At 39.6% G+C, this 27,437-nt stretch overlaps 1 protein-coding gene and 1 non-coding gene across 2 annotated transcripts; both read left to right on the top strand.

Annotated features, from left to right (window-relative positions):
- The first annotated feature begins 9,358 nt into the window (after nt 1-9,358).
- LOC117481590 (interferon-inducible GTPase 5-like) lies at nt 9,359-12,167 on the top strand. Its single transcript, XM_034129330.1, has 3 exons — nt 9,359-9,420; nt 9,762-10,331; nt 11,017-12,167. Exons 2-3 carry the CDS (start codon nt 9,776-9,778, stop codon nt 11,652-11,654), a joined length of 1,194 nt encoding a protein of 397 aa, XP_033985221.1. The 5' UTR covers nt 9,359-9,420; nt 9,762-9,775; the 3' UTR covers nt 11,655-12,167.
- Nucleotides 12,168-13,159: 992 nt separating this feature from the next.
- On the top strand, nt 13,160-13,242 carry trnal-caa. The gene has a single exon. It is a non-coding gene; the product is annotated as a tRNA-Leu (tRNA).
- The last annotated feature ends 14,195 nt before the right edge of the window (nt 13,243-27,437 follow it).

Below are 27,437 nucleotides of genomic sequence, written 5' to 3'. Positions count from 1 at the left end.
TATTGGAAAGGGATTGGCAATGCCTCCAATGTCACATACAACTTCAGTGTACAAAAGAGATGTTTTATTATTTAGTAGATTTCATTCATTTAATTTTCTTTTATAAAAGATGAACTGCAAAACATAAACTTTCAGCTGCACATTGCATCATACAGTACAGGCTGAATGATCAGCAGACTGTAGATCTTTTATTTTTAAAAGCACTTTGAAAAAAAGTAAATGTAGGCCTTGTAACTTAGTGACCAGCACTTACAATGGTATGGCTTGCTTGAAGTGAATATATCTGCACTTTTCTTGTTGGTCCGAGTTTGAATCTTTATGGTTTTTACCAGTGGCGGCTGGTGGAAAATATTTTAGGTGGGGCTGTGGAAATGGTGATCAAACAATACTAGAGGGGTCCGGGGTCCCCCCCGGTAATTTTTTTTGAGAAAAGACCCCTTAAATCATGACTTCTGGTGATGTTAGAGGGGGGGGAGAAGGACAATTTGAGGCTTAAAAATATGAGAAGACTGATCAATACCTCCATAACTTCAGTGTGGTTAGCTATGAATCTTCCAAAACTTCCAAACACCTTGTCCTGGACATAGTTTCTACAGCATAAACTGTGCAACAGTACAGTTGGCCCACACAAACTGCAGAACACTGGGGCTTTGGGAACACTGATTTAATTCCCATTTAACCTGTTAAGGGGCTTTTTTCCCCCGTTTTTTTTCTCACGAAACTGTGTCTCAGGGCTTCTTAAAATGTAATAAACTATTCATGTGTCCTACTCAGAGGAAACGCATCTAACTGATGATATGAACCATGTTTACCGAAACAAAACACAAGTCTCACAAGAAGCGTCTAAATGAGCCCTGAGCGAAAAAATGCTAACGCACTCTAGGTATAAATCAATCAATATACTTATCGGATATGCACAAACAAGCTTACAAACTGAGATTCCACATATTCTAGAAATATAAGTATCATCACTGAGCGATTAGAACTCGCGACAGGGGAAGCAAATACAGACATCACACGACGTAGCTTTAGGTAGCAAAACATGGAGATATGCTCACCTTTTGCAGAATAACAATTCTGATAAAAAACGAGAAAAACGCAGCTGAAGGTTAATCCATAAATGAATCCAATGTGTCTGTCACTTTGAAAAATGATTGATGATCCATAATTCCATTTTTATGTCAAAAACGGAGTTTTCATTAGCTGCTAAATGGTAGCTTCCAGAGTGTATGACAGCTTCCTGTTTTGTCTCCTTGGATACGAGTCCAAACAACTCACAGACTGCACCGGGCGCTCACGTAGGAGCCATGTGACCATCATATTTGACGACGCTGATTGGCTGAAATTATGTTTTCGCGGCATAGTTTACACGTTACATATAGCAACAGTCAGCTGCTAGTGGCTGCTGCTGCACTGGTTGAGGGCTCCTCTCTTAGCGCCCAGACGAGAGAAGGTACACGGGCAAGGCCAGGCAGGAAACATGTGACTTATCAGTAACTTTAGACATCGTAACACAATTTTAAACGATATTTTATTGTAGATTATACATTTTACTGATACCAATTATATAATATTTACCTTGTTAATTAAAAAAAAAAAAAAAAATATATGTTTTTTAAAATATATTTTTTATTTTTATTTTTTAATATGGGAAGAGGTGGGGCGGCGCCCCTAGCGCCCCTATGGACCGGCCGCCACTGGTTTTTACACTTATTGTAAGTCGCTTTGGATAAAAGCTTCAGCTAAATGTAATGTAGTGAGTCGCTGCCCCTCAGTGGTGACAGTGAGGAATTACAACACATCATCATTCAGAGGAAATGTACACTTTAATGTTTATCATCATTATTCTTATAACAACTGCATTACTATTATTAATAAAGATTTAAGAACTAATGTTGAAAGCATTTTTGATTCATTTCCACAGGGTTTTTCACGTGGAAAAGATTACATCAGTTTACATCAAGTAAGAATTCGTTTTATTATCAATAAATCAACCTTTTTTATTGTTCAAGCGGTAAACATTTGGTCTTTAAAAGATCCGAAAAACAATACATTTAAAATGTAAAATTAAAATATACAATTATTTCAAAATCTTTTAAATGGTTGTAGAATAATTCCTGTTAATGGGCAATGAATAGACTAATAATAACAACATTATTGCACAACTTTGGAGCATGACACATTTATATTTAACTAAACACTGTTAGCATGTAGAAATCATTCTCACAATCAGTTGTAAGGGACAAAGGTTTATTGCAACCCTATTTTTAATATAACAATTTGTCGTAATGCTGTGCAAATAAATAGCGGTACAATTTACAGGAACATTTAACATTCCTCAATGTTTTAATTATTTTTTATTATTATTTGTATTACCTTATCTCAAACATCAAGACTGGTGTACAAAATGCTTTTTCCACTTCTGTACATCTTTCGGTGGAGGATATCTTTTCTTTCCAACCATAAAAATACTGACTGCTCACAAAAATACATCTGAAACTGGGTGCATTTTTCTCAGGCAGTACAAATTGTCGTGTAACAGATGTGTATCATCATATTGCAAGCAATATTCTAATAAAGTCAACACATCACACTTTGTGCACCCTTCTTTAGGCATGCAGGTCAACGCCAAGTGCATGATTTGACAGAAATGTGGCGCTGTCAGAAATACACTTTTCTTCTTACAGGTGACCCAGACTGTTGGGGGTTAAAAACTCTGTTAATGTGTATTCAGCCGAGTCCAAACCTCACTTGCCCTTTTTTCTCTCTTCTTCACACCATGCTTTTTTGCACCACTCTTTCGTTGCAACTGTTAGAAGTATTCGTTGTTCTCGCGTCCAGGAGAGAAGCTTAGAATCAAGAGACTAATGGAGTCTCCGGAAAGGTTCAAATGAGTTGAGTTTAATTAAATGGCGCGGTGATACAACAAGCAGAGGGTACGAGGAGAGACAGAGCAGCTGTTGCCTCGCCGGGGTGAAGGGAAGGTGAAGACTAGTCCGGAGACAACGCTCGTCAGCTGGTTATATCCCCTCCGTTGGCTCCTCCTCAAGGGCCGGTTCGCGTTGCTGGGGGAGGTCTTCAATGTCCGTTATCGCGCATAACAGAGGATTCAGACGTTGTACATTCATTGCATAACTCCACACACCTCTTCTCCTCATTGTCTCTTTCATGACTTTTTATTTAATGCATTATAACGGCTGTAAATAGACACTTTAGTAATACCAGAAGTGCTTTTCAGCAGTTATCATTTACGGCAGTTCTCATTTACTGTAGTACCGGAAGTCGTCATATCTACCTACTTCTGTCAACAAAACTTTATTAAAATAAACTGTACCTTCATTTAATATTCAGCAATTATAATATCTCGACTGGTGTAGTGTTAAGATCAGTAGGTTTTGGTGTGCAACACTCCGTGTCATTTTCACTTTACATTCACATCTAGAAAACGTAATATTAGCCACATGCTAAATGCTAACCGGAGATGAAAGATTTTCAGAATAAAAGCTTGGCATTGAGATTTTACGAGAACTTCCGTTTTTTTCAGGATAAAACAGCTTTTAAACTGACGGTATGTTTTAGACTAAATTATGCTATAAAACATTGATTTTAATTTCTAACACACCCCTCTCATTTAAAAAAAAAAAGGGCTCAAAATGGCGCTGCAAATTAAAATGTCCCTTGAAAAAAGTGCATTGAACAAGCTACTAATTTCATTCCTTTTCCATCTGTACACTCCAAAATCAGCCAGTCAATGGCCGAATAAACATCCAAGCATGTAATTAGTTTCAGATCTGAGAGGGTGATCGGTCACACCAACACACCCTTATGGCGCATTTCCACTACAGCGCGGAGCACGGTTTAAGAGGGCTGTGACGTCAGCGGCCCGTCTTTGGTTGCGTTTCCACTTGGCCTAGTACCGGCCGGCGGGTCCTAATTCACAGTTTTTCTGGCCTCATAAAATCGTGGGTCTAGGGCCAGAGACAACGAGGCTGAGTCGGGCTGAGTATGCTAAACTACAGAGAGCATCGCTGTTGTACAACTACAACAAGATGGACATATTTGACCGTGATTTAATTGTAATACACGTTTCAAAATGATGCCGAAGTAACAACATACTGATACCGGTTAGTAAAAACCATGAATTAATGCTTTGACAAGTCTGCAGACAGACGGCAGGCGAAAAACCTTTTAAAATGCGTGTTTTCTAAATGGAGATTGGCTAAGCTAACGCAGTATATGCTCCGACCGTCCACACTCACAACAACGGCCTATACAGTGGCGGCCGGTGGTCTTTTTTTTTGGTCGGGTTCTTGACGTACCGTAAGTGACCTACTCGGGGGGTCCGGGGGGTTTCCCCCCGGAATCTTTTTTCGAGAAATGACCCCTTAAATGATGACTTCTGGTGATGTTAGAGGGGGGGGGAAAGGAGAAATCGAGGCTTAAAAATATGAGAAGACTGATCAATACCTCCATAATCTTCAGTGTGGAAAATATTATTTATCAACCTGAACATCTACTACTTTACCAGGAATTTGTGTTCTCAGAACTGGTCTGTTTTTTTCTTTCTTAAAACTGTTCATGTTTTATGAACCAACACCTTCACCAAGTAGCTTTACAGTGAACTGCATGTGAGATATAAAATTAATAGCATCTTTTCAGTAGCATTAATTATAAATATTTAAGTGGTTCAATACAAGTCACTACAGCATTTCAAACTGAACTGTGAATAAATGCAATTTAAAAAAAATAACCACAGCACAAAATGTCATAAATTGTGTTTTTTCTTTGTTTCTCTGAGGATTATTTACAAACAGGCTTATTTACATATAGCAATAACTCAGAAATGAAAAAGCTACATCGTCTAACACGAACAACCAGTTAGCATAATGATAATATATGTGTTATGTACAATGTAACTGGCAAGGCTAGAGCAAGAAAGAACATAAAGTTTGCAAAAGGTTTAAATAACTTCAAGTATCTGTCTTCAGATTACGTGGAGGTTTTAGTCCGATGGGAAGCAGATTTTAAGCGACACCGAAGATAAACCAAAAATGTGGTGGAGCTGCAAACCGTGTAGTGTTGCTGGGACAGAACAGGAGCTATAATCGTTGGAAAATACATCACAGACAATGCAACAAACGTGGAGACAGAACAATCACTTCTGTGATAAATGCCCACTTATTAATAAACTTCTAACAACCATGGGAAACCTCCTCTCTACATATAAAGTGATATCCAAGCATGGGAAACAAAAGACAGCATTTACCTGTTTGCATCCAGCTAGCCAAGCCTTTCTTGTGTACCAGCTACTTGTGAAGCCTCGTGTATAAATTTTGTCTTTTTCACGAGATTGCTGCGATATATTCAAATCGGGTTGGTCCGGTGCAAGGTCTTTAAGCAACAATTTATCTGCCAAACTTCTCCTTTCGAAAGGATTGGAGATTAGCTCTTGAACAGAATTAGGCGGGGACCGAGGTCCGGAGACTCCACCTGCACACGAAGCCATCCTCATCAACTACTGCGTCAACCGGATACGAGTCACTGTCCAAACTACTCACAGACTGCACTGGGCGCTGACATTGGCGCCCGGTGACCGTCATCTTTGACGACGCTGATTGGCTGAAATTATATTTTCGCGGCATAGTTTACACGTTACAGATAGCAACAGTCAGCTGCTGGTGGCTGCTGCTGCACTGGTTGAAGGCTCCTCTTTTAGCGCCCAGACGAGAGAAGGTGCATGGGCAAGGCCAGGCAGGAAACATGTGACTTATCAGTAACTTTAGACATCGTAACACAATTTTAAACAAGATTTTATTGTAGATTATACATTTTACTGATACCAATTATATAATATTTACCTTGTTCATTAAAAATAAAAATAAAAACATATATATTTTTTTAAACATATATATTTTTTTTAATTTTAATTTTAATTATTATTATTATTATTTTTTTTCAATATGGGAAGAGGTGGGGCGGCGCCCCTAGCGCCCCTATGGACCGGCCGCCACTGGGCCTATACAGACATAAATAAAGCAGCGACTGTATTCGCCATGACACAGGCAGTCTGTGGTTTGTACTTGTTTAACTTTTGTCTAGTTTCTGAACATATATGAGGAGCTGTGAGCTCTAAGTGCTAACAGCTAACGGCTGTGTTGTTTTTCTGGGGTTCTCATTGAAGATGACGTCACGGCTCCGCCTACACTGCGTTACTATAGATACTACCCCAGTTCTTAAACTGTAATGGCAATGCGCCATAAAGTGAGCCAGTCCTAACGAGGCCTAGCCATACAGAGCGGGGCCGAGCGAGGCCGTGTAGTGGAAACGCGCCATTAGTGAGCTCAGCCAGTAGGCTATTCATATCACTCATTTTATGACCTGTTATCATTGATAGCTCTACTTCTCAACTTTGTCTGCCTGTGTGTAAAGTTATTACTTTACTATATAATAATAATAAAGTCATTTTTGTTGTCTTAAAATGAACAAGTTTCTACTTTCTACGTGACCCATATTGCATAAGCCCTTAAGTTAAAGACATTTCTCATAGCCACTTTGACCCAATACTTACCTTGAACGCAGTCGTTCTTAATCTTTGCAAGAGTCTTTTCTTCGTTGAACTCACTCTGAGTTTCTTCCTCATCCCGCATGCTATGGTCCATCTTTGAGCGAACCACTTGGTGGTGCCAATACCAGGAAGATCCCACAGTGTAACATTGGGATATTTTGGATGGGGGTATGATTTGACCTCCATGGTGGTTTCTACACAACCAGTAGGGGCTGCAGCACTCTCATCCTTCTTGTCTAAGCCTCTAAAGGCGTTAACAAAGGTGGATTTACCAGAGCCAGACTCTCCTGTGATGGCGATGTGAAGTGGAATATTTTTGCTCTTCCAAATAAGTCTGGATTTTTGTAGCTGCTGCAGTGGGTCCATGTTTTTGCAGCACTTTTTTAAATTCGTTCAATATGTTCATTAAAACTTGATTACCCATACATTAGCACTCAATAAAATAAAAGTAATTTCATTAATTGAATTGGGGGGTTGCAGCACTTATAACTTGTATTCATGTATTGTATATACAGTATACCTGTATTATTCTACATTAGCTTGTTTTGTTTTGTTTTATTCACTCATTGCACAATTTCTTAATGCTCTTAATGTGATTTACCTTGTGTTGAAAGGTGCTTTATAAATAAACTTGCCTTGCTATCATCTACTCAAACATTTAAAAAACAATTAGTTTGACAATCAAATTACTATATAATATTAAAAGTTAGGAGATTTAATTTAAAAACACTTCTAATTCACATTTGAAATGTGTGTAGGCTCAGTGTAAACTCAAAACTGGTGTAATAATACCTCGAATAGCCATAGTAAACACATCACATTATAACGCTAGTTCAGCACAATTCAGATCACATAATATTAGGCTGCAAAGATATAGATATTCAGAAATATTGACCGAATATTAAGCAGGTGCAACTTCAGCATACAGGCTCAAACAATTCATTTAAACACATCATATCCGTAAATACAAATCTTACCGGACTTAACCCTCCGGTATCATTCAAATGCACTACCCTAATTAGTCATTCGGGACAAAATGTCCACTGCAAAACACTTTGATAAAAACATTATATTAAACAAATGTTTCACCACTTTTTTGGGTTCAATTATTATTATATTATATTATTATTAGTTTAGTTTTAGAAGCAACTTCAGCCCTAATCAAAAATACAAAATATTTCATCATTTTCAGGATTTTAACCCTTTAAATGCCATTTTGAAAACATGACATCACTGTTGTTTTTCATGATAAAAACAGAGAAAATTAGTTATTTTCCATATAATACATATCTGGGGACTGGCTCTTTTTTAATCACAGTCTGTGATATGTCAAAGGTTAGCAGCAAAATTGATTTTGCTGCATTATTAGTTTTTGCACAGAGTCAGATTTAAAATTGACTACCCTAATTAGTCATTCGGGACAAAAATGTCCACTTCCAAAAACTGCTATAAAATTATTATAACAGAGTCATATTTTTAAAAACTTTTTGGGGTTAAATCTTTCAATCAACTTCAGTCCTGATCAAAAATACCAAATATTAAAAGAAAAATGTCTCATTCACTCCCATTATAACCACATATTTCTGTCTGCGCTCAAAGTGAAGGAAACTTTTGAATATAGAATTAACCATATGAATGTCGCTTGAGTGAGATACAAATGAGTATTGCTGCTGCTTCCTGTTATTGAAGATAGCAGCTGCTAGGTTACACCTATTTAATCTAGTAACCATTTGAAAAGACCAACCTACAGTAAATACAGCCTCGTAACCGTTTGCAGAGACCAAACTTGAAAAACAACATGAAAAGATAACCCTTGGCAACCAAAACCTACAGCTACCATCCTAGTTTTAGACTCCCTTTGCCTCACAACACCAGGCCATCTGGCCACTGGGATGAAATGCTTTATAAATGATAAAATAAATTGTCAAATACAGTTAGTCTTTATTGCGATCACATTTTGCCGGTTTATTCATAGTTTTTTTTTTTTTATAGTCTTCCTTATTATGATCTTCATAATGATTTGGCATTTTGCTATGAGTCAAATGAAATATATACATTTAAATATATACACACACACACACGCACACGCACGCACGCACGCACGCACGCACGCACGCACACACACACACACACACACACACACACACACACACACACACACACACACACACACACACACACATTGGTTTAATGAAGTCACTGAAATGTCGTAACACAAAATATAGCCCCACCCTGTCCCCCTCACTCCCTTGATGCCTTCTTATTTAGAAGTGGTGCCACACTGCTGTAATTCTTAGAAGTGTCCAAAAGAAAACAACAATACATTAAAATGTCTTTATGAAGTTGTAGTTTGCTGAGTTTTCCATTTTAAGATGTTCAACATAATACAGAATACTTTCTGATAGAACAAATGATATGTTTGTTCTTCTCATTCACAGAAAGTACAAGAATATTCATTATAGATTAAAATATGTTCAGTGTCTTTAATGCAGGATATATTATTAGACAGCATTTGTTTCCAACAAGCAACATGTCTAGGTAATACATGTCTCCATAAAGTGAAACCTTTGTTAACGTCACTAACATCTCATGACAATACAATGTGCTCGGTAAACAGACCCCTCCTCTACGCATTTCTTGTGAATCAGCTGCTTTAACTGAACGTGGAAAAAGAAAGGAAACATGATGAACACTGATTGGTTTAGATTCTCTGTCACTCACTGCAGGAAAAGGTTTAATTGGCCACTTCCTTGAGTTTCTAAGGGGCGGAACTCTTTAAAGTCTGAACCCACACAACAGCGCAGCAAAGAAGTTCAACTTTCTTGCTGAGTATAAAGTTGCAGGTGCATCATACGGTAAGGGATATAATCAATATCTTTTTTTGAAGTTGCACCTGTTTCATATTCAGTCAATATGTGTGACTTTTGCTCACTCCTTGCATGTCTTTCGTGATTTTCCTTTTTTTTAGTATGGAGGTAGCCTATAAAGAGTTTACAATGGCTATTCTGGGGTTTTAGGACAGTTCTTAAGTTTTCATTGTAGACTTCACAGTTTATTAGAAAACACATGCTTTTTTTGCAAAGTTTGGATATTGTAATTGTATTATTATCAAACTCATTGTTTCTGTGAGTTTGATTATAAATGCTCAGTTCAGCAATTTACAATAATGAAATTACTTTCCTTTTTTTCCTTTTAGATTAAAGGGAAGCTATGGCTGGTCCACTTCCTAATGAACAATTACAAACATTTAAAGAAGTTCTGCAAAATCAAGGGCCTGCGGCAGCCGCTGCAATGCTCAATGCTTATTTGGAAGAGCAGGATAATATTCCACTTCACATCGCCGTCACAGGAGAGACTGGCTCTGGTAAATCCACCTTTGTTAACGCCTTTAGAGGCATAGACAACATGGATGAGAATGCCGCCCCTACTGGTTGTGTAGAAACCACCATGAAGGTCGAATCATACCCCCATCCACAATATCCCAATGTTACACTTTGGGATCTTCCTGGAATTGGCACCCCCAATTTTCCAGCTGACAAGTACCTGCAGCTTGTTGGCTTTGAAAGATTTGACTTCTTCATCATCATCTCAGCTGATCGCTTCAGAGAAAATGATGTGAAACTCGCTCTGGAGATTCAGAAGATGGGGAAGAAGTTCTACTTTGTTCGCTCAAAGATTGACAATAACATGCGTGAGGCAACAAGAAGTCAAAGAGATTTCAACGCTGAAGATACCCTTAAAAAAATCAGAGACGACTGCATTAAAGGTAATTATGTGCTCTCACCTAAAGCTAAAACATAAAAAAGCTTAATAATGTAGTTGTTTACATTTCTAGATACTGTATCTTTAGGAAAAATAGACTGGAAATGGGAGAAAGTGAAAATGTGCCTTAACTGAAGCAAAAACAAGAATATTCAAATGAAAACAACCTTTCTATGGTCACAGACATAAAAGTACATCATTTCCTGTTTATATCCACACATTCTTGCCCTTTAGATTTGCAGGCGGGACATGCCATCGGTGTGTCTCCCCCTCAACATGCAAACATCCTATTCCAAGAGAATTAAAATAATGGTTATAAAATTATAAGAATGTCATTCCAGATATATGAGAGTACTGCGAGAACAGAGAGTTGTATTTATGTAAAACGTAAAGGCTTACGCAACAAGGGTCACAAGTAGACACTAGTTCAATTTAAGGGGACAACAATAACTTTACACATGTGCAGCATAAGTTGAGAAGAAGTGCTATCAATGTTAACAGGTCATACAATGAGTCATATGAATACTGGCTGAGCTATAAGGGTCTGTTGGTGTGACCGATCATCCTCTCAGATCTGAAACAACCTGCCGGTCTTTGTGTCTGACCTGCAGAGGGTTGCTGGGGCTTTTCTGTACTCTGTTCCAATTTCATTGTCTGGAATTAACTTGTTTATTCTCTTTGTGATGCAGGTCTTGAAAATCAAGGTATACAGTCTCCACAAGTCTTCCCGGTGTCCAGCTTTGATCTCCACCTGTATGACTTCCGTCTGTTAATGGAGACCCTGGAGAGAGAGCTTCCTGCACACAAGAGAGATGTTCTGCTGTTAGCCATGCCAATTGTCAATCTTGAGATCATCAACAAAAAGAAAGAGGCTCTCCAGTCAAAAATAAAGTACCTAGCTGCTGCATCTGCACTCGTAGCAGCTGTACCGATTCCTGGGCTCTCTTTAGCTGTTGATCTAACCATGCTGGTTGATAATGCCATAGTGTACAAAAATACTTTTGGTCTTGATCCCAAATCACTGCAGAGTCTTGCTGATAGTGGAGGTGTGCCTTTGCATGATCTCAGAGCAGAGATGAAATCACCTCTGGCTTTGAAAGAAATAAGCCGTGAGGTTGTCCTTAACATGCTGAAGGTGTCTGTGTTTCACGTTGCTTCATTAGCAGCAGAGGAAGGGTCCAGATTTATTCCAGTTTTTGGATTTGCTGCAGCAGCGGCCATCTCTTATGCCTGCACCTACAGAGCTCTCACTACTATCCTCGACATGCTCGCTGAGGATGCTCAGAGGGTATTCAAAAAGGCCCTGCGTTTGGACACCTCAGTGTGATATTGGAAAGGGATTGGCAATGCCTCCAATGTCACATACAACTTCAGTGTACAAAAGAGATGTTTTATTATTTAGTAGATTTCATTCATTTAATTTTCTTTTATAAAAAATGAACTGCAAAACATAAACTTTCAGCTGCACATTGCATCATACAGTACAGGTTTGAATGATCAGCAGACTGTAGATCTTTTATTTTTAAAAGCACTTAAAAAAGTAAATGTAGGCCTTGTAACTTAGTGACCAGCACTTACAATGATACGGCTTGCTTGAAGTGAATATATCTGCACTTTTCTTGTTGGTCTGAGTTTGAATCTGTATGGGTTTTTACAGTTATTGTAAATCGCTTTGGATAAAAGCTTCAGCTAAATGTAATGTAGTGAGTCGCTGCCCCTCAGTGGTGACAGTGAGGAATTACAACACATCATCATTCAGAGGAAATGTACACTTTAATGTTTATCATCATTATTCTTATAACAACTGCATTACTATTATTAATAAAGATTTAAGAACTAATGTTGAAAGCATTTTTGATTCATTTCCACAGGGTTTTTCACGTGGAAAAGATTACATCAGTTCACATCAAGTAAGAATTAGTTTTATTATCAATAAATCAACCTTTTTTATTGTTCAAGCGGTAAACATTTGGTCTTTAAAAGATCTGAAAATATAAAAATATTACATTTAAAATGTAAAATTAAAATATTAAAGTATTTCAAAATATTTTAAATTGTTGTAAAATAATTCCTGTTAATGGGCAATGAATAGAATAATAATAACAACAACATTATTGCACAACTTTGGAGCATGACACATTTATATTTAACTAAACAGTGTTAGCATGTAGAAATCATTCTCACAATCAGTTGTAAGGGACAAAGGTTTATTGCAACCCAGGGGCGTCGCCTGGACCTGAAAACATTCGGGGCTTAGCCCACAGTGGCGGCGGCACTACAGTGGCATTTTTTACTGCAACACTCCCCACACGCACACACACAGTACACCCGCGACTGTTACAATGAAGGCTCGATAATCAGCTCACGGCATATAGGCAGGGGTAAAGTGGTATTTTTTATTAGTGGGGGGCTCACCTCCTCTCGGGGGGTCCGGGGGGGGATGCTCCCCCGGGAAGATTTTTTTTTAAATATTGAAGTTAAATGCATCAATCTGGTGCACTTTGAGAGCAAAATGAAGAGATCTATGGATACCTCTCTCCACACCCATATGAAGCAGAACTGTAAACAGATGTACTTTTTCTTTATGGATATTTTACTAATCACTCCCCTTTTAAATAAGGGCAAGATAAGTTTGTTTGTCTACTCAAAGGAGGAGTATATGGCTTGAAACGGGTGAAAGCATCCACCAGTATTTGCTATGCCTAGCGGGTTTTTGTGCACTCTATTCGCCATTCTCGTAGCTTTCTCTCAGATATGTTCTTATGAAGTTATACCTGCTTTTTCACTAAATAACCCAACGCTCGAAAATTGCGTCCTTGTTCAGCATGTCCAACCAGGATGGCCGAGTGGTTAAGGCGTTGGTCTCAAGATCCAATGGACATTAGTCCTCGTGGGTTCAAACTCCACTCCTGGTAGGAAAAAGGTGGAAAACAATCTGTTTGGCTGTAAAATTGCTTAAATAAGGGCAAGATAAGTTTGTTTGTCCACTCAAAGGAGGAGTATATGGCTTGAAACGGGTGAAAGCATCCACCAGTATTTGCTATGCCTAGCGGGTTTTTGTGCACTCTATTCGCCATTCTCGTAGCTTTCTCTCAGATATGTTCTCATGAAGTTATACCTGCTTTTTCACTAAACAACCCAACGCTCGAAATTTGCGTCCTTGTTCAGCATGTCCAACCAGGATGGCCGAGTGGTTAAGGCGTTGGACTCAAGATCCAATGGACATTAGCCTGTTAAGCCCCAAAGCCCCCGTCGGGTTTTATTTAATTCTTTTTTCTTTCAATGGAATGAATACCTATGGTGATAATTCAATGTAATACATCATTTTTATAGTCTGGTACCTGAAAAAGGTCAAATGGCACTGATGGAACTGTTTTTCCTTTATTCTCTTTTTTTAAATAACTATAATGATCATATAAACGTGTGCCGCGGAAATAATCTTTTGAATAATTTGTGACCAAACCGTTTGAGACCCACTGAGATAACTTAGACTAAAGTTAACTATCTAAACACTCAGAGTCCTTTAGCTCACCTGAGTCTCTCAGTCTGAGAGGAGAGGACTCTCCTCCAGCTTCTTGTGGAACAAACAGCTCCTTATGTCCGTTAGTGCAGCTAGCTAACCAGATGCTAACAACACGGTCCATGCTGACACCGGTCCCTCCCTCCCCCTCTCTCTCTCTCCCTCTCTCTCTATCGCCGTGACGGCGCATTTCCACCACACGGTCGGCCTCGGCCACGCTCGGTACTGCTTGGCCGCGTTGGGCCTTAACAGGGCCGGCTCACTTCATGCTGCGCTTCCATTACAGTTTAGGAACTGGGGTAGTTACTATAGTAACGCAGTGTAGGCGGAGCCGTGACGTCATCTTCAATGAGAACCCCAGAAAAACAACACAGCCGTTAGCTGTTAGCACTCAGAGCTCACAGCTCCTTATATATGTTCAGAAACTCGACAAAAGTTAAACAAGTACACACCACAGACTGCCTGTGTCATGGCGAGTACAGTCGCTGCTTTATTTATGTCTGTATAGGCCGTTGTTGTGAGTGTGGACGGTCGGAGCATATATTGAGTTAGCTTAGCCAATCTCCATCTAGAAAACACGCATTTTAAAAGGTTTTTCACCTGCCGTCTGTCTGCAAACTTGCCAAAGCATTAATTCATGGTTTTTACTAACCGGTATCAGTATGTTGTTACTTCGGCATCATTTTGAAACGTGTATTACAATTAAATCACGGTCAAATATGTTCATCTTGTTGTAGTTGTAGCCTCCTTGCCAGCGATTCTCTCTCTAGTTTAGCATACTCAGCCCGACTCAGCCCTGTTTGTTGGCCCCGATAGAACCACAATTTTGTCGGGCCAGAAAAGAGGTGAAAAAGTGGCCCCGGGCCGGGCCGGGCCGTAACTAGGCCTAGTGGAAGCGCAACCAAAAACGGGCACGGCACGACACGGCACGCTTAAACCGCGCTCCGCGCCATGGTGGAAATGCGCTATTGCCACACACACACACAGAGCCGAGCTTGAATGACACAAGCACATGTTTATTTCCATGCAACTCTCTGATTGGTCTGGTGTCATGCCTCTGTTGCATTCACTGAACACGGGAAATTACAGTGCTGCCGTCCTCTCTTGTGTCATGATGAGGTTCACGTAAAGCACGGTTAATGTATTATATTATTGAGGGAGAATTGTCCGGGGCTACAGAAAAAACATTCGGGGCTAAAGCCCCGGATGCCCAGGCCAGGCGACGCCACTGTTGCAACCCTATTTTTAATATAACAATTTGTCGTAATGCTGTGCAAATAAATAGCGGTACAATTTACAGGAACATTTAACATTCCTCAATGTTTTAATTATTATTTTTACTTATTATTTTTATTACCTTATCTCAAACATCAAGACTGGTGTACAACATGCTTTTTCCACTTCTGTACATCTTTCGGTGGAGGATATCTTTTCTTTCCAACCATAAAAATACTGACTGCTCACAAAAATACAACATCTGAAACTGGGTGCATTTTTCTCAGGCAGTACAAATTGTCGTGTAACAGGTGTGTATCATCATGTTGCAAGCAATATTCTAATAAAGTCAACACATCACACTTTGTGCACCCTTCTTTAGGCATGCAGGTCAACGCCAAGTGCATGATATGTGCCGTGCAGGCATACACGAAGATGTTTAAAAAGACCTTAATGAGGGCAGCAGTAAAGTGGAACTTCTGTGTGAAATCAAAATAGAGATTTGTAATGAACAAATCGCCGAGATTCCGGGGGTTTCAGCGGCCAACACTAGCAGTTAACACAAGCAGCCAGAGATATTACCCCCAGCGCCTCTAAAAAAAAACACGGCTCCAGCTGCGGCTCCGGGGGATGTGTGTAAAATACCTCCCCGTATCTGCATGGGCTGGTGAAGTGAACTCAGAGGGAGAAAGTCACAGCTTTTGTCTATAGCTTTAACTCACACCACCGCCGTCTCTATTAAAAACGAGATGGTTTAAAAGCACTCTCGTGGCTTGTGGCCGTTTACGACGTGCTGGCAAGTGCGAGGTGCGTACATTACCTGATGCGCCACAGTTCCCTACATTGCTGGAGGAACTGGTGCCGGTCCGGGGTGCATACATAAAATTATAGGCTAATTGATCATGGGTGGGCATGGCATGCAAGTGTAGAACAAAACTGTGTTTCATCGTTGTGATGAACATGATGGCGTGTCTATGGCGTGTCTATAGGCTGGTCGAGTAGGACTACAGTTAACTGCTTTGCATCCACGGATTGGAGTGTGTTTGAGGACAATAACATCAACACACACACGGACACTGTCATCTGCTACATTGGGAAATGCATCGATGACGTGGTACCGAAGGTTTCTGTACGGACATTCCCAAATCAAAAGCCCTGGGTAAACGGTGAGGTGCGCGGCAAACTGAAAGCGCGCACTCTCGCGCACACAGCGGGAGATTTGGAGGAGTACAGGAAGTCTAAGTATGATCTCCGGAGAGCAATAAAAAATGCAAAGAGACAGTACAAAGAGAAGGTGGAATCTGACTTCAAAGGCTGTAACACTAGGAATATGTGGGCGGGACTAAGGACAATGACTGACTACAAAGGAGCAGCGGGGGGTGCTGCGGGAGTGTCTGCGTGCGCATCTCTCCCAGATGAGCTAAACAGTTTTTTTGCACGCTTTGAGAGCAGCCAGGCTGTGGAGGTACAGAGGGACCAGGAGCTACACTGCCCTTTTGTTTTAAATAGGGCAGATGTGTGTAAATCCTTTAAAAGGGTTAACCCACACAAGGCTCCTGGACCTGATGGCATCCCTGGCCGTGTTCTCAGGGTGTGTGCAGTTCAGCTGGCAGAGGTGTTCACAGACATCTTCAACAGGTCCCTGCTGCAGTCTGTAGTCCCCACATGTCTTAAACACTCCACCATCATTCCTGTCCCCAAAAAGACAATCATCACCTGCCCCAACGACTACCGCCCAGTAGCACTCACCTCCATCATAATGAAGTGCTTTGAGCGGTTAGTCAAATTATTCATCACCTCCTCCCTCCCTGAATCTCTGGACCCCCTGCAGTTTGCCTACAGAGCAAACAGGTCCACAGACGACGCCATAGCCCTCACCCTCCACACTGCCCTCTCACACCTGGACCCGAAGAAGAGGAACACATATGTGAGAATGCTGTTCATTGGCTACAGTTCAGCATTCAACACCATTGTGCCCTCCAAGCTGGCCATCAAGCTCAGAGACCTCGGACTCAACAGCGCCCTCTGCGACTGGATCCTGAACTTCCTGACGGGCAGACCCCAGGCAGTGCGGGTGGGAAACATCACATCCTCCACCCTGATTCTCAACACCGGTGCCCCTCAAGGCTGCGTGCTCAGCCCTCTCCTCTACTCCCTGTTCACCCACGACTGCGTGGCCACACACAGCTCCAACACCATCGTGAAGTTGCTGATGACACGACCGTCATCGGCCAGATCACAGACGATGACGAGACGGCATACAGAGAGGAGGTCGAAAACCTGACATCTTGGTGCCAGGAGAACAACCTCCATCTCAACATCAGCAAAACAAAGGAGCTGATTGTGGACTACAGGAAGCAGCAGGGAGAGGGACACGCCCCCATCGCCATCAATGGGACTACGGTGGAGAGAGTCAAAAGCTTCAGGTTTCCTTGGGGTCCACATCACTGAGGACCTGACATGGTCTCTTCACACCACCACCATCACTAAGAAAGCTCGACAGCGGCTCTTCTTCCTCCGCAGGTTGAGGAGGTTCAAAATGGATTCCAGGATACTCTGCAACTTCTACAGGTGCACGATAGAGAGTATCCTCACTGGCAGCATGACGGCCTGGTACGGCAGCTGCACCGACCTCGATCGTAAGGCTTTACAGAGGGTGGTGAAAACTGCACAGCACATCACCAGGACGGAGCTGCCATCCATGGAGGACCTTTACTCCCAGCGGCTCAGGAAGAATCACTACGGATTATCAAAGACCCCCATCACCCCAGCCACAAACTGTTCTTTCTGTTGCCGTCTGGCAGACGTTACCGCAGCATCCTGGCAAGGACAAGAAGATTCGGAGACAGTTTCTTCCCGCGGGCAGTGAGACTGTTAAAAATTGAACTGTTGAAACAACTTCAAACATTCAACTGCTACTCAGTAGTATGTATCTAATACCTAATATATATATATCATTCCAATAACTTGTATATAGACTCATACTGCACTATTCCACATCATAACTTTATTTCATTTTTATAACTATTATTATTTTTGTATTGCTCTTGCTCTTATTGTTATTATGTTATGTTATTATGTTGCATTGTTGGAGAAGCCTGTGACATAAGATTTTCAACTGCATAATTACTCTGTAGCTATGTCAGATTGACAATAAAGAACCTTGAACCTTGAACCTTGAACCTTGTAGTTTCGGATAGAAAGGGTAGCGGAGAAAAAAAGTCTATGTGCTCCAGATCGGGGGGGCATAGCACCACTAGAACAGGGTAGTGGGGTCGCAAGAGGATAAGCTAGTTATTGCTCTTGGACGGTCTTCAGGCACCGATCTAGGACTTGTATACAAGGGTGGGTGCGCGAGTCAAGGTGCCCCACTGGGTTCCCCATAGAAACCTCTTTAATCCGGACTAAATTGAGCTGGATGAACTTTGCTGTCACGCTGGTGTTTATTATGAGTTCATGTTTGTTCGTCTAATTGCAGTGTGGTTTTTCTTGTACTAACCGCCGTCTTGTGCATGTTTTGTAACAACTAATAATGAATCAGTCCATAGCCAGGGTAAAATAAACTAAGCTTTAGTTAACTCACCAAAAGTAAATGACTTGAGAAAAATAAATAATATATAGTGTTTTGCAAAATTCTGGTAGTATAGATGTGCTGCAAAATGAAAATAAATAGCAAAAGAGTGTTTTATGTCCTGCATCTGAGTGTGCAGAGGAACATGTAAACAAGAAGCACACTGTTCAGGGTGTGCGCTGTAGGTGTAAGAAGAAGAGAAGATTATATTACTTTAAGAATACATTCTTAAATTGTATGTTAAGATATGTTTGTGACCTTTTATAAACCCTATGCCCCTGCTCCCAGAGACCCTCAGAGGCATCATTGCTGGTCGTAAACAACCTGCTTGAGGAGGTCAGGGTTGCAAAATGTGTCTGCTGTTTTAGGTCAATGTTGTATTATTTGTTTCATTTATTCTTAAATCTATGTATTGTATGGTAATAATGAAAAAAAACGTAATGTATTGAACACATTCCGAAACAAAGCTGATAAGACAGAACTAGACTCAGACATAATACAAATTATTGTTGAAACCTTTTGCGCTGTTGCTGCAAAATGGAAACTTTGTTGATTATCTGTTCCAACTGGCCACTGGAATCAGATAATTAATATAAGTTGAAGTTTTAATTACAGTTTTAAATATAGTTTAACATTCTTTATTAAACTGCTTCAAATGATTTCTCGTATCAACCAATTGGTCTCCATAGACATTACTAAAATTATAATAGTTGTTAAACTACTGACAAGTTTTCTGAAACCGAGCTTATGAACAAAAGAGTAAAGGTCGCTGGTTAAGCCAGGATCAATATATTTGTTGACGTTTTCATTACAGTGTGCATAATAAATGTGTTAAATGAATTGAGCAATTCTTTAAAAAGTATAATGTTGCAATCTCTTTACAATAAGTAATTACAGTTAAAAAAAGTAGATGGTGTTTTCCAAGGGCCTCTCCTTCACAGGCCTACACTTTAAATCATGAGACTTTCCAATCATAACAGACAGAGATCGGTATCACTTTGTGTTGCAAGCCAAATCCATGTAAAGGTTCTACTTGAGCCCAATTTAAATACCATAAAGAAAGTATTGAACCCAGCTCAAGCTAAATGTCAAATGTATTTAATTAAGGTGCAAGTGTTTTGATTTATTTAAAATGCATGTTATCTAGCTTCTTTCGAGTTCAGTCTAAGCAACAAATTGTTTCTCATAACATTCTCACTGCTGTCCCAAATGTTTTAACCTTGGGCAGACAAGCTGTTCACACACCCACACACACCCACACACCCACACACTTTGGATAAGTAGTCACCTTATCCACATTGTAAATCGTTGCCTTCTTTAAAGTTATTAGTAATTTAAGATTAATTATTAAATTAAATGTGGTACATAAGATCAAATAAATAAAATAACTTTGACTTGATCATTTTGTTCACAACATTAGACCTGTCCTCTAATCTCTACTAGAATAAGATAAGTGTGCATGTTTGGATGTTTTAACACTCCTGTAATGTACCTAATCTTGATATCCTTTTCATTACAGAGCTGGGAAAATGGTGTATTGATTAGATTCTGATCCGTGCACGTCCAATTTTGACTGACTTTAGTTCTAATGTTAATGTTAATTTGACTTGAACCCATAAGTAATTATTTAAATTAACTCTAAATGTCACATGATGATGGATTAGGGTTCCACATTTCTTCCACTAATTTGTTTTACAATTAGGCCAAAGGTAAAGAGAGACATTGATGACCTTGTGTCCCTTTTGTTAGTACGTGGTTCCATTTTGTCTATGGCCTTGGACGGCTTCACTAAAAGTCACCCAGTTCTGCCCTGCTGCAGTCCGGCTGAGTGCAGTCACAGAGATGCTATGGCTGCTCTACATGACATTAATGGTCTGGTCTGAATGGACACCATTTCCTGCTCCCAGAGAGAATGACACTCCTCAAACTGAACATTACAGCCGTTGAAACTGTCTCACATGGGTCTGTTCCCCCCACTGAGCCATGAACTGAAAGCATGACATCTGCTATGAACACTTGGAAGCCTCCCTGTCACACCAGCACCAACCCTTGGGTCAGTCAGATGAGACTAACGGCTTCACTTAGGGCATTTGGTTCAGATACATGACTCTCGTTACCAAAGAGTGGGTTGTTTTTAAGGCTATTCATACTGCTATGCAGAGAATGCCTGTAAGTTGGCGAGCTGGTAAAAGCCCCTACTATTGTTTCAAATAGGCCTAATGTCAGGGGTCTCTTAATGTCTAGTTCTACATGTATTCACATTATATAGACAATGTTTCCACCTGGTAAAACTAAAGGCTGCACAAAACTCAGGCTACAATACAACCATTCTGTTCTGCTCTAACGATTCAATATATAGATTCTACATCAAAAACAATTAGCTTTTATTGTTTCCAATGATAACGTCACCTTCAGTGGAGGAATGCAAACCTGTTTTCAAATGTAAGGTTTTGATTTTGTTTGACATTTCTCAGTAATGACACCCTCAGACACCCAATATCATTCATGCTATGCCATCAGTAATAACTCAGATGTTAAAGGGATGAAGCTTTTCCTCCCAAATCAGATATGCTTTGTTTTTCAACAAATGTATCAATTTCCTGCATAATATATGTTTATCACAATGGTTTTTTGTAAGCTGCACACAGGTGATACTGAGTCTTCTCGATTAATAGATTATAAACTATACCATGCTTAAATAGACTCCTAAGTTATTATTTCATATGTACCATATGTAAGAAAAGGGAGGGAAGAGTCAATTATATTGAGTAAGTTATTTTATATTGAGTAATTTATTTCTCAAACCTGAATGAACTAATATTTTATCAAAAGGTAAATGGTGAATTAATATACATTTAGAATCATTGAGAAGGGGTTATATCCACAGGGACAAGCTCACCTTTAACTTACAATAACATTTCTCTGCTATGGACTGATGAGTATATGATTCTTGCATGTTAAATGACTAACACAAACCTTCAAAATGATAATGTGCATGTGTCAGGAAGGCTCCCAAATAATTCTGAGGGGCCTATCCTGTTTTTGTAATTAAATGATAATGTGCTAATCCATTACTTTGAGTTGTCTTCACTCAGAAAAACATCCCTATCAGGTGTTAACCCAATAACTAGGACAGCTCTCAAGGCCAAGGGTCAGAGAGAGGGTCACACTCTCCGGGTGCAGAGAGCACCCCCAGCCACGTGCAAGGAAGCACGAGGTCGTTCGAGATGGGATGCTTCTCTTCATCTTTCTGCTCGGTGGGCTCTAGCAGACAACCCTGCAGGACGAGCGAGGGCTTCAGAGGTTTCTATAATACAAGGTTCCATGTTTCTTGGAGGAGTTTGATGTCTTCCTAACCTCTCCCATCATGGGGGGGGGGGGACCTGGATGCATCAGGAATACGCAGTTGCACTCAAGCAGATAGCAGAAGGAATACAGGCAGATGAGCCTCCGTCTCACTGGGGGATTAACTACAGTGCTCACTGAATGAGCCACACAAAAGCAGAGCAATTGGGGGGTTGAAATATGGTGCTCTGATGAAGAAGAGTTTGAGCCAATCAGCACCTCAGTGCTAATCTACAGTATCAGGATGCCTTTACACACCAGACACTCGGTGTCATAAAGGGAGGAGGAGAACGAAGACTGACGGACATGTTCTTCCAGCTCTCGTACAAAGATGAACTTTGAATTGAATGACCAGATGTTTAAAGATGTACAATTAATGATTGTTTTTTTATATTTCCAATGACCAGACATGTGTTAAATAGTGGTGATAAATATATTTAGTCAGATCAGATTACACTTTCACACTAAACAAAATTAATAAATAAATATTTTCAGATTATAAGGTATTGAATAATAAGGTATTTCTAATATTATAACAGATAATGTTAATATCCTTAATCATCCAGCAATCAGGCTTAACAACACTACTCTGTAATGTATTACCCATGCACAGACAGACCTAAAATGATGTTTCAAGTACTGGATTAATTTCAGTTTTGGCCCAAAACAAATATTTATAATTCATATAACAATTATGTAGCATATTTGATCCTCAAATTAGAGAAGTATAATTTAAAGAAATTGATATTCTATATTCAACATTAGATAAACACAGAAGAACCCTTTCCAAGTACCATAAGTAGATTTTCAGGTAAGTATGACTAATAAGAATAATTGATAGACTTAATTTGGTACAGATCAGTTGTAGCATTTACAAATGTATGAATTAAAGTTTTAAGAATGTTTAATCCTTCCTTTCCAGGTTTTTACAAAAGTCTTTGAATATTAGCCTAACTTTTCCTTTTCAGATTTTGAACAATGTACTTGACTAAAATGAATGTACTGATTTTACTAAGACTAAGTGCCTTACTCTTGACTAAAGCGTAATGAAGTAAACGTAAAGTAATCCTAAAATTGAAGACACTGCAACTTTGCCGATTACAGATTGATCAAATCACCACTGTGAATTTTATGCCTTAGCTGGATCTCTTATGATCCTAAGTTTTAAATGCTTTTGACTAGTGATTGCCTTAAAGCAAATCTTTAAGCTGTTTCTGGTTTTGATTTTATAGTTTGATAAATGACATTAACTAATGGTTTAAATGATAAAAGATATTAGTTTAAAACAAATATTTTTGCTATTATGTATCTGTGTTTTATGTGTGTTCCTTATTATGCTTTTGACAAAAGATGCTCCAAACACTGATGAGAGATAATTTTCCTATTATGATTGGCTGTATCAATCATTGTGATTGAATGTTTCAATCTTATTCTACTTTGTGATGTAATTGAATGTAAGGTGAGACCACACTCGAATCTGAAGACGCCTATTGATTTAAGTATTGACCAGAATTATTATTAGACTAATGTTTTAAGGTTATCAAAAATGATAAAAAGAGAGGAACTGTTAAGGAATAATTCTTCTAGATATCTAACCTTTTGCTCTGTGACGTTTTATGATCTACTCTGACGTCTGCTATCTCCTTTAAGGAAAGGCCTTGGTGCCATATTTGTTGTTGTCACCAGTTTGTGACCGGTCAACTTGTCTGGCACGAATGGTAATTGTTGTGAGAACGCTGAGGCACTTCTTTATCGGTGTTTGTGGACTCTAAGATGTGAAATCTTTGAGGCCATGAGCGTCGGACGCAGGTGGCTCAGTGTTCCCAGCTGTTTAGTCTACTTCTTCAGAGATGTTGATTTCTCTCTGTGAACCAGTTAAAAGGTCTAACATAGAGAGAGGCTCTTCAGAATTGACGTGGCAACTCTACCGTGTAGTCAGAACCTCTGACTCTTTGATTTGTGATGTGAATCCTCCGGCCGAATACTCTGAATAAACCATCAGTGTTTGACATCAAAAGCTCCAACTCTCACCGTGTCTCCTTCCTGAGTCTGTGACTCCATGCATTGCTACACAGAAGTTTCCTCCACAGTAAGGTAGACTAAAAGCTTTAGGAATCCAAAGTACAACATATAATAAGTACCCTGTATCAAGATTGATGCAAAACAAGTGACATTTGACCTTTTTAGATAGATTTAGCAAAAAGAAACCACTTCTGGGGTCATTTGGGTGGATTTTCCATATCTCTGGCCCCTGCAGAGTTGGGTGCTGATAAGCCAACACCCCCCACTTTCATCACTTACAGTGCCCGTCGTACAGGGCAAATGAAAAGTGTAACCGGGGTGAAAAGGGTGTTACATTAACTTAATTATGAATGTTGTTACATAAAGGCCGAAAATTAGGATGAGCGCAAAAAGTCAAAAATGTTTTTTTCCCTCCCACAGCTGCCAGCGCAGCGCCCCCCAGATCTGGCGCCCTAGGCGACCGCCTATGTCGCCTATGCCAAAAACCGGCCCTGACTTAAGATAACAACTTATTTAATTTGTTATCACAATTACTAGACGACCCTAGACGCACCCTAGATGACCGCCTATGCCAAAAAGCTACGCTTTGCTCCCACAATGCAGTTCGGCGAAGCATGACGTCACCCCATTCCAAGTGAATGGGCAGAAGCGTTGAAGCTTCAACGCACGCCGCCGTGTGGACGGGCCGTTGAAGAGAATGTCTTTTTTTCTGGCATTCTTCCAGCATTAACAAAAATAAGAATTACATTGAGAAAAATATTTGAAGTAAATGGCTGTTGTTAAACGGTTCCCACATTTACTTCAATCATACAGTAGAAAAGATAAAAGTATCCAAGGAATACACAATAGAATATATAAAGAATAAAGGAAAAAATCTCTACAAAAGACCAATACACTACAAAAACAGAAACTTATTGACATAGGTAATATACATCAAAAAGGCTTCAAATATATTCAATATTGTATGAACATGTTTTAATTGGGTTGTCGACGTCACATCCTCTAGGGGGGTCCGGGGGTATGAAAGTAAAATGCTTCAATCTGGTGCACTTTAAGCACACATTACTAGAGACTAGATCTAGGGGGTACAACTCTAAACACCCATATGAAAAAGATCGGTTTACATTTTAATAACCAAATATGTGAACATAACCAATAACTTACCATAGCCAATAACAAATAAATGTAACTTATTTAATTTTTGTTGTTCATTCATATCCTATTTTACCTAGTTAACATTTATTTATGCATATTTTTTTATCTCTCAAGTTTTAAACAATATTTTTGGTTTACTGTCCTATAGTATACATTGAAATAATTTCAAACCTGTTTATCCAAATAATTATAAAGGAGTGCCTTGGAAATATTTGTTTACATAAATTGCATTTATCTCTCTTGCTCGCTCCCACGCCCACTTTAGCTGTGAGCTGCGGACGCCTGATAAGCCAACACCCCCCACTTTCATCACTTACCCATCGTACAGGGCAAATGAAAAGTGTAACCGGGGTGAAAAGGGTGTTACATTTACTTAATTATGAATGTTGTTACATCAAGGCTGAAAATTAGGATGAGCGCAAACAGTCACAAATGTTTTTTTCCCTCCCAGAGCTGCCAGCGCAGCGCCCCCCCAGATCTGGCACCCTAGACGACCGCCTATGTCGCCTATGCCAAAAAGCTACGCTTTGCTCCCACAATGCAGTTCGGCGAAGCGTGACGTCACCCCATTCCAAGTGAATGGGCAGAAGCGTTGAAGCTTCAACGCACGCCGCCGTGTGGACGGGCCGTTAACCTAACAACTTATTTAATTTGTTATCACAATTACTAATGTCATGTTTTTTTTAGTCTTGAAGAGAATGTCTTTTTTTCTGGCATTCTTCCAGGATTAACAAAAATAAGAATAACATTGAGAAAAATCTTTGAAGTAAATGGCTGTTGTTAAACGGTTCCCACATTTACTTCAATCATACAGTAACATCTCTACAAAAGACCAATACACTACAAAAACAGAAACTTATTGACATAGGTAATATACATCAAAAAGGCTTCAAATATATTCAATATTGTATGAACATGTTTTAATTGGGGTGTGGACGTCACATCCTCTAGGGGGGTCCGGGGGTATGAAAGTAAAATGCTTCAATCTGGTGCACTTTAAGCACACATTACTAGAGACTAGATCTAGGGGGTACAACTCTAAAACACCCATATGAAAAAGATCGGTTTACATTTTAATAACCAAATATATGAACATAACCAATAACTTACCATAGCCAATAACAAATAAATGTAACTTATTTTATTTTTGTTGTTCATTCATATCTTATTTTACCTAGTTAACATTTATTTATGCATATCTTTTTATCTCACCAGTTTTAAACGATATTTTTGGTTTACTGTCCTATAGTATACATTGAAATAATTTCAAACCTGTTTAACCAAATAATTATAAAGGAGTGCCTTGGAAATATTTGTTTACATAAATTGCATTTATCTCTCTCGCTCGCTCCCACACCCACTTTAGCTGTGAGCTGCGGACGCCTGATAAGCCAACACCCCTCGCTTTCATCACTTACAGCGCCCGTCGTACAGGGCAAATGAAAAGTGTAACCGGGGTGAAAAGGGTGTTGCATTTACTTAATTATGAATGTTGTTACATCAAGGCTGAAAATTAGGAAAAGCGCAAACAGTCAAAAATGTTTTTTTCCCTCCCAGAGCTGCCAGCGCAGCGCCTCCCCAGATCTGGCGCCCTATTCCAAAAACCGGCCCTGTACACCATGCTAAATGTATGTCTGCATAAAGCTGAGTTATGATCGGTCATAATAACACAGAATTTGGTGATGATTAAATAGTTTACAGTGAGATTTACTCCCATACTTTTGGCCATACTCACGCAGCCCTACAAATGAATTGAGATTTCCACACAAATGTTCTTTAGCAAGTGTGCAGAGCAGTGTTGATTTAAAAAAGCAATTTGAAGGTTGGATATTTGTAAACCTTTTTTTGTGTATATATATTAATAATTTAAGATGTAAATGAATTCAGTTTATTTGTAGTACTTTCTATTTTTATTGTGACATTTGGTGGCATCAATGTGTGCATTTGATACAGATAATGGAGCAGTTGCTTTAGGGCCACAATGTATATCCCTTAAGGTCAAATAATGAGATCCTCGACCTCCGCCCCCCTCTCGCACCTCCACACAGAGCCCCCCCACATATAAAATCCCAACTTAACCCCTGCTCGAGTCCACACCTCTGCTAACATGTCATGACAATACTTTGTGCTCTGTAAACAGAGCCCTCCTCTACGCGTTTCTTGTAAATCAGCTGCTTTAACTGAACGTGGAAAAATAAAGGAAACATGATGAACACTGATTGGTTTAGATTCTCTGTCACTCACTGCAGGAAAAGGTTTAATTGGCCACTTCCTTGAGTTTC

The sequence above is a fragment of the Trematomus bernacchii genome, unplaced genomic scaffold (assembly GCF_902827165.1).
Source record: "Trematomus bernacchii unplaced genomic scaffold, fTreBer1.1, whole genome shotgun sequence".
NCBI lineage: Eukaryota > Metazoa > Chordata > Actinopteri > Perciformes > Nototheniidae > Trematomus > Trematomus bernacchii.
Note: the sequence above shows the minus strand (reverse complement) of the source record. Positions and strands in the feature narration are given on the sequence as shown.